Source organism: Rhinopithecus roxellana, chromosome 19, assembly GCF_007565055.1.
Source record: "Rhinopithecus roxellana isolate Shanxi Qingling chromosome 19, ASM756505v1, whole genome shotgun sequence".
Taxonomy (NCBI): Eukaryota; Metazoa; Chordata; class Mammalia; order Primates; family Cercopithecidae; genus Rhinopithecus; species Rhinopithecus roxellana.
This window is the reverse complement of record NC_044567.1, coordinates 23,461,096-23,474,782: the sequence shown is the minus strand read 5'-3', so window position 1 is coordinate 23,474,782 and position 13,687 is coordinate 23,461,096. Positions and strand designations below refer to the sequence as shown.

The 13,687-nt window shown below is 47.5% G+C and overlaps 2 protein-coding genes across 10 annotated transcripts in view; one reads left to right on the top strand and one right to left on the bottom strand.

Annotated features, from left to right (window-relative positions):
• The window catches only part of BCAS3 (BCAS3 microtubule associated cell migration factor), a 733,207-nt gene that overhangs the window by 19,462 nt on the left and 700,058 nt on the right, over positions 1-13,687 (bottom strand). For all 9 annotated transcript variants that reach the window (XM_030922807.1, XM_030922806.1, XM_030922804.1 and 6 more), the window contains one exon: positions 6,391-6,558. In XM_030922807.1, the coding sequence (XP_030778667.1) occupies positions 6,391-6,558 (168 nt within the window). The remainder of the gene's footprint in view (positions 1-6,390; positions 6,559-13,687) is intronic.
• Positions 7,193-13,191, top strand: LOC115894754. The gene is made up of 3 exons (XM_030922811.1): positions 7,193-7,365; positions 12,054-12,127; positions 13,001-13,191. Exons 1-3 carry the CDS (start codon positions 7,215-7,217, stop codon positions 13,172-13,174), a joined length of 399 nt encoding a protein of 132 aa, XP_030778671.1. The 5' UTR covers positions 7,193-7,214; the 3' UTR covers positions 13,175-13,191.

The window sequence follows — 13,687 nt, the reverse complement described above, 5'->3', positions numbered from 1 at the left end:
TTAAAAAAATGAAATAAAATAGAAAGTACAAGATAATTCTTAGAATAATAGAAGAAAAGAAAGTACTAGAATGCACTGGCTGTAATATTGTTTTGTGAAGGGTTACAGATGTGGGTGAACTAGGTCAGGAAGTAAAATGTATACATGACAGAAGGTAAGAGGCGAAGACTGAGCCCACTATGTGATCCCCAAGAATAACTGCTTCCGGCTAAAGCAGAGACTGTTAAAGAGACGGCAGACAGAAAAAGATGAAGCCTTTTCCTATCTTTATTTTTTAATTTTTTTTATTTTTTTTTAATTTTTGAGACGGAGTCTCGCTCTGTCACCCAGACTGGAGTGCAGTGGCCGGATCTCAGCTCACTGCAAGCTCCACCTCCCGGGTTTACGCCATTCTCCTGCCTCAGCCTCCTGAGTAGCTGGGACTACAGGCGCCCGCCACCTCGCCCGGCTAGTTTTTTGTATTTTTTAGTAGAGATGGGATTTCACCGTGTTAGCCAGGATGGTCTCGATCTCCTGACCTCGTGATCCGCCCGTCTCGGCCTCCCAAAGTGCTGGGATTACAGGCTTGAGCCACCACGCCCGGTCCTTTTCCTATCTTTAATGCTGTCACTGTAAAGAAGAATCAGTGAGCCCAGGGCCACAGGAAGGAACAGTCACCGGGAACAGACAGTCTCCCAGACCCTGAGAGCTGACTCTGTGAGCACTTAAGAGTCAACAGCAGGCCGGGCGCAGTGGCTCATGCTTGTAAGCCCAACACTTTGGGAGGCCAAGGCAGGCAGATCACTTGAGGTCAGGAGTTCAAGACCAGCCTGGCCAACATAGTGAAACCCTGTCTCTACTAAAAATACAAAAATTAGCCAGATGTGGTGGCATATACCTGTAGTCCTAGCCACTTGGGAGGCTGAGGCATAAGAATTGCTTGAACCCTGGAGGCAGAGGTTGCAGTGAGCCCAGATCGTGCCACTGCACTCCAGCCTGGGTGACAGAGTGAGGAAAAAAAAAAAAAAAGTTAATAGCAGCAAACAGATACTCAGATACTCCTACCCCTGCAACAGAGATGTATCAAGAATACTTTAAACAGGGGCTGGGCACCGTGGTTCATGCCTGTAATTCCAGCACTTTGGGAGGTTGAGGCGGGCAGATCACTTGAGGCCAGGAGTCTGAGACCAGCCTGGCCAACATGGTGAAACCCATCTCTACTAAAAATACAAAAATTAGCTGGGCGTGGTGGCGCATGCCTGTAGTCCTAACCATTCAGGAAAGGGCCCCAGGAGAGGAGGCGGAGGCATGAGAATCGCTTGAACCCATGAGGTGGAGGTTGCAGTGAGCCGAGATCGTGCCACTGCACTCCAGTCTGGGTGACAGAGCAAAAAAAAAAAAGTTAACAGCAGCAAACAGATACTTCCTGCAACAGAGATGCATCAAGAATACTTTAAACAGGGGCCAGGCACTGTGGTTCATGCCTATAATCCCAGCACTTTGAAAGGATGAGATGGGCAGATCACTTGATGCCAGGAATTCGAGACCAGCCTGGCTAACATGATGAAACCCCGTCTCTATTAAAAAATACAAAAATTAGCCAGGCATGGTGGCAGGTACCTAAGTCCCAGTTACTTGGGCAGCTGAGGCAGAAGACTCACTTGAACCCGGAGACGGAGGTTGCAGTGAGCCGAGATCACGCCACTGTACTCCAGCCTGGGCAACAGAGCGAGACTCTGTCTCAGAAAAAAAAACAAAAAACAAAAAACAAAAAACTTCACACAGGGATCTGGACCCATGCATAAGGCCTGGGCTTTTTATTTAGAGAGCACTAAAAAGAAAGACAAGGTGCAGCTACAGTTATTGACAGAGTTAAAGTCAAAAGAGAAAATGTACTTAATATGTACACAGGTGTTTATTTAAAAAGCTTTTTTACTGGTATTAAGTTATATCTTTACCTAGACACAAAACAGTTGGAATAAGTCAATGTTTTGCTTACTTTAAAAATTCTATTTTTCTAGAAAAGGCAATATTGAAAGGAATGTCTGCTGAGCAGGAATTAGTCAAGTTATTTTGAGGGGGGTAACAGGGAGAGGAGGGGGCTTTGAGACACAGCATTCCAGGCGAAAGGAAAAGTATGCACAGAAGCCTGGCGGGCAAGAGACTGCGTGTGCCCAGGGACCCTCTGGGATTTTAGCTTGGCTGGAGCTGGCCCAGGGCAGCAAGAGACGAGTCTGGGGCGAGGGCAGTGGCTGGTCTCAAAGGGCTTTGGACACTAGGATGGGGGAACTCGAGAGAAGGAAAGAGCCCGAAGAGAGGAATTCAGTTTGTAGACATGTGGATATGTCAGTAGGTAGCTGAACAGATGGTTCTAGAGATCAGGAGAGAAAGCCAACTTGGAAATTATTTGGAAATCATCAGTTTATGGATGTAATTGGAGACATGGAAGCAGAGACTGCCAGGTACTGAGGGAGATGAGACCAGGGCCAAGACAAGGCCTTGAGAAATATGCCTAAGGACAACAGAAGAAAAGGACTGAGAAGTAGCCAGAGGCTGAGTAAGAATTCATGGTCTCTGCGTCTCTATCGCAGACACTGCGCTAGGCACTGGCTTCTGCTGCAAAAGATGAGTGCAAACTGAGAATGGGGGTGGGGGCTATGAGGAAAATACAGAGCAGGCTCCAGTGGAGAGACCATGGATCGGTAGAGGCACCAATTGGAATAATATGTGCTCTTTCTTCAGGAACCCAGGTGTAAGGAATCCAACTCTTCAACCCAGAGTTGGATTGAGCTCGAACTGGAGTTTGCCAAATGGAAAGATGGAAGGGTGACGGGGGCAAGGGGCAGAAGGATATTAGCAAGAATGCAATTCAGCCAGTTATCTTAGAGCTGGACTTGCAAATCACATAGGTGATTGAATTCAACTATTTGGTCAGCATCCATTACAGACCAAAGAACTGCCATCTGTCTTATAAGTTAACCATAATTTAAAATTGACCTTCTCAAACTTCAGCATGCACAGGGATCCTGCTGAAATGCAGACCTTGGCTGAGCAGGGCTGGGCAGGGCCTGAGGCTCTGCATTTCTCACCAGCGCCTGGCTACTGATGCTGTTGTGGGTCTGAAGACCACACTTTAAAAAAAAATTTTTTTTTAATTGACAAATAAAAATTATATATATTTATCATGTACAACTTGGTGTTTTGAAATATGTATACATTTGGAATGGCTAAATCGAGCTAATTAACATGCATTACCTCACATACTTAACATTTTTTGTGTGGAGAACACTTCAGATCTACTCTCTGAGTGACTTTCAGGAATTCATTATTATTAACTAGAGTCACCATGCTGGACAATACATCTCTTGAACTTATTTTTCTCATCTAACTGAAACTGTGTATCCTTTGACCAAAGCTAACCCTCAACCCCCAGACTACTCTGAATAGTGAGGTTTGAAAAGGTTTTGCTTTACTTTGGGGGGAGGTGACCTGCTCTAAGGTACAGCTTACCAGCCAGGTGCTGGAGCGCACAGACTGTTACATCTCCAGAACCTCTGTTAGCTGGCTGACACCGTGTGACAGGTTGAAATTGGCCATAATAGGAGTTTTTACATTCCAGAAAACCACAAACCTATATAACAGTGAGGTGTGCTGTAGAATAGGCTTCTGCATCAGGGATCATGAGAGCCAGTTTTCAGTTGGTCTCTGTGCTTCATTCATACTTTGATAAAGAGGCCATCGGTCCCAATTGCTGTGTCACATGTGATGCTTGCTGGAAAGCATTAAGGGAACTGACTTAGCTCTGGTGCATCAGAGGACCTATCAGAGGCAAACACTTGCTGACACCTCGTTTGTCCTGCGAGCCACCTAGAGAAGTAGGGTTGTGGGAAGAAAGAGGGGGACTGAGAGGTTGCTATGGGCAAAGAGTGGCTTGCTGGAAATTCTTACCCATGCTGCACTGTATTTCCCTGGCTACCTCCGGGCAGTAGGCTGACCTGGGCACGGGTGTACCAGGGTGCCCTTTCAAAGTCCTGGGCTGCACTACCAGGCTGATGCTTTACCTCTAGTTGGAAAATGTGAAAAGTGATTCTCAATCATGGAAACTGGGTAACTTCCATAATATCTGCTTTGCTTACTGGCTTTTAAAATGGGGGTAGTTTTAGGCTGGGTGTGGTGGCTCATGCCTGTAATTTCAACACTCTGGGAGGCCGAGGCAGGAGGATCATGAGGTCAGGAGTTCAAGACCAGCCTGGCCAACATGGTGAAACCCCGTCTCTATTAAACATACAAAAATTAGCCGGGTGTGGTAGTGGGCGTCCAGCTATTAGGGAGGCTGAGGCAGGAGAACTGTTTGAACCCGGGAGGTGGAGGTTGTAGTGAGCCGAGATTGCGCCATAGTACTCCAGCCTAGGTGACAGAGCAAGACTCTGTCTCAAAACAAACAAACGAAAAAAAAAAAAAAAGGTAGTTTTTTTTCTTAAAAATAAAACATACATCCAATATGGTCAGAGAAAACCAACTGAATTACTTTTGGTGACAGTTGGGGAGGACAATGAAATCCCTCTGCTAAAAAAAAAAAAAAAAGGGAGTCTCCTATTTTCTGACCTGTGGGTCATGCAGTTTTAATTTCCTCTACCTTTCTTTCTTTCTCTTTTTTTTCTTCTTTTTAATTTCATGAACCTGCTTAAGGCCACAAAGCCTCTCCTGAATCCCTCAGCTGTCTGGCAGATGCATCGCTGCCAGTGCTGCGCAGGTTACTATGCTAGGCCGGAGTTCCACAGCTGTGACTCAGTGCACCTTCAAATCCTCTTGCCGGGTGACGGTGAGATACTCCAAGGGGCTCCTGAGAAGGCGGTGGGAGAGAATAGCCACCCAGGAGCTCCTCCGGCCCTTGGAAGAGGGAGGCTGCCGGGGAGTGACTCCAGTGGCACCAGGATCTGGTTTATGTGAGCCGAGGCTGGCCAGGGACCCCAGAGATGCAGGCAAAAGGCTGTGCCGTGAGCCACATTCCTCACTTAGGCCCCCTTCCAGGGGAAGCAAAGTCAAGCCCTGGCAAATGGCAGAGCTGCTTCTCATCTCTGGGCCAGCTGTGAGAACAATGGCATGATGACATGCTACCCATGTAGCCAAGCTCCTGCTCTTCCTCCCTTGCACCCATTGGTTCCATCCTGTTCATTTGCCAGTTATTACAGGAGCACCATGGGCAGGCCACATAGCTAGTGTTGTGGAGATGACAGGTCTTAGTGAAGGAACAGAGGGACTGGCATGGGGATGGGCGAGGGAAACACCTAACTATAAACCTAAACATCTAAAGATCTGGAGGAGCCGCGGGGAAGTGGGACTGTGTGATGATGTCGGACATTTCAAGCCATGCCTCAATGCTCTGACTCTAAATCTTGCTGGTCCTCATCAGTGCCTGCTCCAGGGTTATAAGTTTCTCCTTACTGGGGTTCTCTTTCCAGGGAGGCATGTGGAGCGGGAATGGAGCAGTAGCACAGCAGAGTGACAGAGTCTTGAGAGAGCTCAGGCAAGCCCGAGAGAAAAGGCCTCCAGCCAGAGTCGGCTCCACCCAATAGAAAGTTCCCTCTGAAAGCTGGGAAGAGGCCTGCTGGGGCGGCGTCTGTCAGCACAAAAGCAGGGCTGGGGCAGTCACTAATAGCACAGATATCTAGAACAAAGAACGGTTTTGGGAAAGGAGAGGCAGGCTGTATTACAGCTGTACTGGAGATGGATGATGGGGGCTCTCCTGAGTGCATGTTGTGTGTGTGTATGTGTGTGCATGTGTGTACATGTGTGTGCATGTGTGTGCATGTGTGTACACATATACACGCGCTTGCCTGGGCCAGGGCTCAGTCATCATTTAAGGATGTCTTCTGATTGCTCTGGGATGCAGGAAGCCACCCAGACCCTAGTTGCTGGACTCGCTCAGAGGCAAGAATGCAAGGCCGAAGGCAGCATGAGGAAAAGCTGGTGGGGGCTGAAACCAGCCCAGCCTGCTTCATGCTTACTCCGCTCAGGTGGTTGGCAGGCCCTACTGAGACTTGCCAATCTTTAAGTCTCCAGCGTGCCTGAAGACATGCAGCCTGAGGACTCAGTGCCCGAGCGCTGCTGGAAGACTTGGGGACACCCCCAAAGGAGGAAAGTGTCCTTCTGGGAGCCACTTGCACAGTGGTGTTGATCGTGGCAGTCCTGCATGTGGTATGCCACGTGGGAGCGGCAGTTCCACTGGGAGCTCCCCTTTACACAGGGTTTCCCAGCACCAGAACTCCTCAGAGGGAGAGCCACCGGAGTGCTCACTAAATAAACCAACAGCAAAAACAAACACACGCTCACAAACGATTCCAAAGAAGCTCTGCACCAACAGGTGCTGGTCCTGACCAAGTCAAGCTACAAGTCTGATGCCACCTTTACCTGTTCCGGATCCCACGACATCCCGGCTGGGTGACTCAGCCATGGCGTCGGCGAGTCGCTCCCGGAGGCCCTCCTCGGTGTGCTCCATGGAGGACATGTGCCGCAGCCCGAAGCCCTCAGGCCAGCTCCCGCACACCTCCAGCAGGGTCACGCTCCGGTCAAAGGTACCTGTGGCACACACGGGACATCGGACGTTGAGTCCACACCTTCAGGGAGTAGGCCGTTCTTGTCTACCTCCCACCTGCTCCTCTCCATACCCAGGGTCCATTTTAGCCTTCCTGCAGCAAGCAGGAGCAGGATGGAAGCGCGCTGGGAAACAGACTGTGTAGTGCAGGAGAAACAGCTCATGCCGCTCAGAGAGCGCAGACCTCTGGAGTGACTTCCGTGACACTGAGGCCAGTGGTTTTAAAACTGTTTCTGAGGAGCTACAGAGTTCCCCTGGTCTTCAGGGACCGCCTTAAGAACTGGGACAGGGAAGGCAATCCCCTTCCCAGGTTCAACCCAAACGGATCCCTACTTTCCTCTTTTTGATACAATGGGACTCCACCTAAAATTTCATTTAAGGCGGGGAGTGGTGCCTTACACCTGCAATCCCAACACTTTGAGAGGCCAACACAGGAAGATTGCTTGAGGCCAGGAGTTTGAGACCAGCCTGGGCAACAGAGCGAGACCCTGTCTCTACAGACAAATAAACAAATAAATTTTCATTTAAAGAAGGGGTTATATAGCCTACTGGTTTTAAAGCTTTCTTAACCATTATATTCTATAACCTATAACCAACCTCCTCATTTTATAGTTGGAGCTCAGAGAAGTTATGGCCCAAGATGGAACAGCAAGTCTGTGGCAGACGAGGTCCAAGAACTCGCTCTCCTGATGTCTCAGTTGAGAACACGTTCTACTTCGCCACCTGGTCTCCCAGCTACCCAAGGGCATATGAACAATCAGGGAATTATTTTGGGGGATACCAGCAAAGAGGTGGGTGATAGCATCTTCAACAAGGATCTGTCCTTAAGCCAAAGCTGCTCCCCAATTCCAAAAAGTCTGTGGTGTTCTGCTGAACGCTAAGATTAGATTTTACATGCAAGATCACTTCAAAGTCCGAATTTGAATTATTCTACTTTATTATACAGCAAGTCTTCTGTGAAAGCTTATTTCATCCACTCTCTCTTGGAAGGAGATTATAGTCATGCTCTGTTGCTTTAAGCACATACCATTTCCCCAGTGATTAGGTAACTGAATCCACTGCATTTATTGGGCTTGGTTCCTGCCAGCACCAGGAAGATGGGGAAAAAATGCAAATGCCAACGTTTCCCAAAGTTAAAAGTACACGAAACACACACTCTTTATCAGGCCTTGCTTCTTCTCTTTGATCAGCCGTCAGAAACTATCTTCCCCAGGCAGTCAGGACTGGACAGTGTCAGCACACACTCCCTGCCAATGACAGGTGGTAATAGAGAGGGTGCGAGCCCCAGCCTCGGCAGGCGGCCCTGCCTCTGATAATGGCCACAGCATTGAGGTGATAACCGTTCGTAAACACTCCGACAGCCGGTGACTCCATATATCAGCAAAGAGGACCAGATAATCCTGAACTCTCCTGGCCAGACAAAGGCCCTTGGCCAGCCTACTGCGATTTATATGTGTGGCAAGGGTCACTACTGGCTCCTGAATTTCATCAGCCAAGTTTGGCTTTGATTTATCTCGTACCTCATTGTAGGGAAGATTCCTGGCACTGGGAGAATGGGCAGCATCTATAAGGGCATCTCCCCAAGAAGAGGCCCACCTTGGGAGTGGGTTGCTTGGGATCAGCTTGTCAGGTAGGACTTGCGAATGAGGAGCTCCCTATGCCACCTCTCTCCATCAAGTAGGGTCAGGCTATAGATCTGGTAAGCTAGGCTCTGGAAATTGGGGGTGCGGGGCTGGGTGTCAGATGATTCTCCCAAGGCCTGAATTGTGCTACAGCTGTGCACTGGTAGTGCCAATCTCAGAGCCAACACTCGACCACCCTTGGCAACAACTCCCAGGTGCCGACCTCCCCAGGGACACACAGGGCTGCTGACATCCACAAAGCTTCTGATTCTGCTGCCTACTCACTGCATGATGCGCGGCCAGTCCTTGTAGCTCCTTTCCCATCTCTAAACTAGAATGAATAACCCTTTGCCCTGTCTCATGGGAGTGAAGAGATTAAGCGAAGTCCCCACTTCCAGCACTTCCCCCACTAGACCTTATTTGACAAGATCTAGTGCTACAGTGCTACAGCATCATCATTTTTCTGAAGGGTCTGCATGCGACATGGGGACTTAATCATAACAAGAAAATGTGGGCCCTCCTCCTCCCTGTTCGCTCAGCTTTTTTTTTTTTTTTTTTTTTTTAAAGACAGTCTTACTCTGTCACCCAGGCTGGAGTACAGCAGTGCGATCTTGGCTCACTGCAGCCTCTGCCTCCCGGGTCCAGACAATTCTCATGTCTCAGCCTCCGGAGTAGCTGGGACTATAAGCACGTGCCACCACACCTGGCTAATTTTTGTGTTTTCAGTAGAGATGGGATTTCACCATGTTGGCCAGGCTGGTCTTGAACTTCTGACCTCAAACGATGCACCTGTTGTGGCCTCCCAAAGTGCTGGGATTCCAGGTGTGAGCCACTGCACCTGGCTGTTATACACTCAGCTTTCTTATGGACAGAGATGTTTCAGAGCCTGGAAAATTGGGAACAGAATGACCATTTGTTTTCTCACTTAACAAGAGTAGAAGGTCTATCTCTAGAAAGGAGCTCAGTTAATGTTTGCATATACTGTGTTCAGAGGTCAAGGCAGGGGAGCTGACAGCAGGACCAAGAGGAATATCAAAGGCCAAAGCAGGAAGAAAACAAACAAAAGAAATTGGGCTAGGCGTGGTGGCTCACGCCTGTAATCCCAGCACTTTGGGACGCCGAGGTGAGCAGATCACTGAGGCCAAGAGCTTGAGACCAGCCTGGACAACATGGTGAAATGCTATCTCGACTAAAAATACAAAAATTAGCTGGGCATGGTGGCGTGCACCTGCAATCCCAGATACTTGGGAGGCTGAGGGAGGAGAATCATTTGAACCTGGGAGGCAGAGGTTGCAGTGAACTGAGATTGAGTCACTGCACTCCAGCCTGGGTGACAGAGTGAGACTCTGTCAGTCAGTCAATCAATCAATCAATCAATCAATCATGTTATAGCAAGAAAGGTTAGGGTAAGAGGGTGGGCCCAGTCCATAAGAGATGGTAAAGGCCAGAGGGGTATGTAATATTTTAAGGGATAAAGTAACAGTACACAGGAGAAAAGAATTATGAGCTAGTGTCATAGTGGAGGATGGAAATAGGCCTGGACTTCAGGAAAGACTAACACATGTGAGCTGTATGATTCCAGGCATGCGTCTCTGATTCCTCATCCATAAAAATGGAAAAAAAATACAACCACATAGGACTGTTGTGAGGACTGCAGTAAATGTAAAAGTCCTGACACATAGTGAGTGTTCTGTACGTAATAGGTGTGTTCATGTACATGTTCTTAATGACAAATATGTATGCCTTTATACCACTTGAGGCATCATCATAAATTTTGACTATCACAATGATCCTGAGAGGTCACAGAGGTACTATCCCCCATTTATGGTGGTGAAACTGGAAGCTCTGAGAAGTTAAGTGACATGTTCAAAGTCTCTGAGCAACAGATCTGGAACAAGGGTTTCTAATTCTTCCCTTGGAGCTCATTCTATCAGCTCACACATTGTTTCCCTCAGCAGCACCTGCAGTGGAGAACTTTTTTGTTTTTTTTTTTTTTTGAGACAGGGTCTCACTCTTTAGCCCAGACTGAAGTGCAGTGGCGCAATCACAGCTCACTGCAGCCACAACCTCCTGGTTGAAGTGATCCTACCACCTCAGCCTCCTGAGTAGCTGGGACTACAGGTGCGCACCACCATGCCCAGCTAATTTTTTGTCAAGATGGGGTTTTGTCATGTTGCCCAGGCTGGTCTCAAACTCCTGTGCTCAAATGATCCACCCACCCTGGCCTCCCAAAGTGCTGGGATTACAGGCATGAGCCACTGCGCCTGGTCAAGAACTGTTATATGTGTAAACCACTTCTATCTTTCCTACCATTTTGAGAACTCCTGTCACCTTCAACCAATGGTATTTAAAAATCCTTCCCACTGCTTGGAGTTTGGTGGTGGTGACGATGAGTCACCCTGTATACGGGATGGCACATGGAAGCAAAAAAAGTTGATAGTAGGTCTATTCTCTCTTAGCATGGGCACAGCTAGGAAGTTGAGGAGAGAAGATGGGAGATACCAGAAGTGTTCAGCAAAGAAGCACCTGATCATTTCTGCCATCCTGAGACGTCATACAGAGGATGCCATCAGTGGCCCTGCTTATCCTGCCAGAAGGAGTCCTATCAGAGGCTCTGTCAAACCCGCTGTCTCTTTCCCTTCCACCCCTCGAAGCCTCTTTGCTGAGGACGGCAGAGGTGCTCCTGGAATCTCCCTGTCCCAGTGTGAGGGCAAGGCTGCAGGTGTGTTTCAGCAGGCACTGGGGTGAAGGGGCCAAGCCCTTGGAGGGTGAGGTCATCTCTGGGCTCTTAGGAAGCTGCACATCTTGTCCACGTTGACAGCACAGCTATCATTCATCTGACCAGCCCAGGGGTACCCCATCAGATGAGCTGGCCCTTTGAGTCCCATTACAGGGGAAAGGGTCAGTTTCAAGCGAGGAGAAGAAGCTCACTTAGCGCAGGCTGTTTGCAAAGGACAAAATACACACGCTTGGCAACAGAGATCTTTTGTTGAAGCAGTGCTCTGCTATTTACAAAGCCCTCACACATACCTCAAATATTGGTTAGTGTCCACTATGATATGTGTCAAGCACTGTACAAGGTTCAGAGTGAGTTTAAAAAAAAAAAGAAAGAGGAACTTATGTGACTTCACCAAACTATGGGAAGCAGCAATGATCACCATTGTATAGATTTCCATCTTACTGAGTTTCAGAGACATGAGGCACCTGGTTCTAAGTGCAACTGTCTTTGCAGGTTATCTCCTGGGGATCCTTGCCTTCAGGGCTGCCTCCTGCCCTAAATACCATTTTCTAAGAATGAGTTCAAGTCTTACCTGCTCAACTACTGAAGGTATAAAGACTACTATTGCTCAAACTCTAAAGGCACAAAAGGTTCTCTATCTTTCCAGGTGAAGCTGATGAAAGCTAAGCACTTACTCAAAAAAGGTGAGCTTGCACACACAAAATTATGCAAGCAATTTTGGGGCATCTATGGATGCCTCTGAAACCCACTTGTGGACCCCAGGTTAATTAGATCATTCCTGTGGCCTTATTTCTGTACTGCCTTACACTGTTCACATAAACTGCTTTTTTAACTAGTTTAAAAGCTCCCGAGGGCATGAATTCCTCCATAATGAAAATAGGCACAGAACTTTGTACATCATGCTTGCTTAAAACAGGTTCGTGTATTGACTGATGATGAAATTTGACAGTCACTTTAGAGTCAACACCCTTTGGGTGGGGTACCAGAGCTTGAATATCTAGGGTCAGAGTAGGCAGAAAGTGGAGTTAAAATTAAAAGAGAGGAAGGAAGAAGAAGATAAGTGAGCAGAAAACAATGTCACGATTTTACTCTACTGCCTTCTGTGCACTTATTTTAGATTTGAAGATCCTGGAAATTGGAAAAAACAATCTGTCTAGGACGGCAGAGAGAGAGAGAGCTGGTCTCATCCAGGTGAGCGCCCCGAATCCTGCTTCCCAGCTTGGCATCCTGTGTTATACTCTTTCCCCAGAGGAGAAATGGGTCAGGTTCTTGGATTTCACAAACCCATTAAAGGCGTGCTGTGACAGCTGGCAAGCTGGTAGCTCCTGGGGAGGCTGGGGGAACATGTGCTTTGCCTTTGTATACCATTGTTAAAGGGGCAAGGAAGCCTAGGGACTGCAGGTGGAGGGGGACAGGTAGGATGCTCCTCTAAGCTGATAGCGTCTAATCACACTCTAGCTATTTAAGAGGCTGTGGCACAGCCTCCGCTTTGCATTAATGAGGTTCTGCCCAGGTCTGGACTTTGCTGAGAGCCTGTTGATCAGATTTCTAACCACCAGGGAGGCCAGATAGCAAAAGCAAAACCGGCATTAAGCAGTGCTTTGCAAGATGTAAGCCCTCCTGGGTGAGAGGTTGTGATGGTGACGTCTACAATAACTAAGAAATGATCCCAGGCATGATAAGGGGAACCAGTGTAGAGGGAAGCCTCCTTGGCAAGCTTACCAAACTGCTCACCAAACTGAGCTTAAGACTGCGGCTGCGGGGAGCACCCTTTTCTCCACACTACAAGTTGGTTCCTATAAAGCACAGGCTGAGGACATTAGCTCTTCTTGGTGCAATGGTCAATTTCATATGTCAGCTTGACTGGGCTAAGGCATGCCCAGATAGCCAGTAAGGCTTATTTCTGGGTGTGTCTGGGAGGGTGCTTCTGGAAGAGATTAGCATTCGAGTTGGTAGACTGAGGAAAGAAGATTGCCCTCACCATTGTGGGTAGGCATCATTCAACTGAGGGCCTAAATATATTAAAAAGGTGGAGGAAAGGCAAATTTATTCTGTCGGAGTTAGGATGCTCACTCCTGCCCTTGGACGTTGGTACTCCTGGTTCTCAGGCCTCTGAACTTGGACCAGGACTTAACGCCATCAACTCTCCTGGTTATACACCACCAGCTTTCTTGGTTCTTCACCTTCAGACAACAGACAGTGGGACTGCTTGACCTCCATTTCCAATTCCCAAAATAAATCTTCTTATATCTGTGCATGTCTGTAGATATCTCTTTTATTAGTCGTTTCCTTGGAGAACGCTGACTCATATAATTAGCCATCAGATGTGTCCACAGGTATATTATATATACCACAGCTATATTATATATTATACCTGTGAACACATCTGATGGCCAATTATATGAGTCAGGGCTCTCCCACAGTAAGAGAGATATAGATATAGATATATATCAGATATTATATTATATTATATGTGTATCATATCGCATGGTCCTAAGCCAGGGAGGAGGAGTTCAACAGCAATTGGACTAAGAATTTCTTTGCAATCTAACATAGTTAGTTTGACAAGGAGGCCATTTTCACGATTGCAATGTATGATTATAATGCATACTTTAAATGTTAGAACATAGATTATAAATCAAGACATTTAGGTCATAACTGGAACTCTCTCATTAATTTTTCTGGTTACTCTGGGCAAGTCACTAATCCCTCTGGGTCCAATATGTATATATATGTGTGTGTGTTTATATA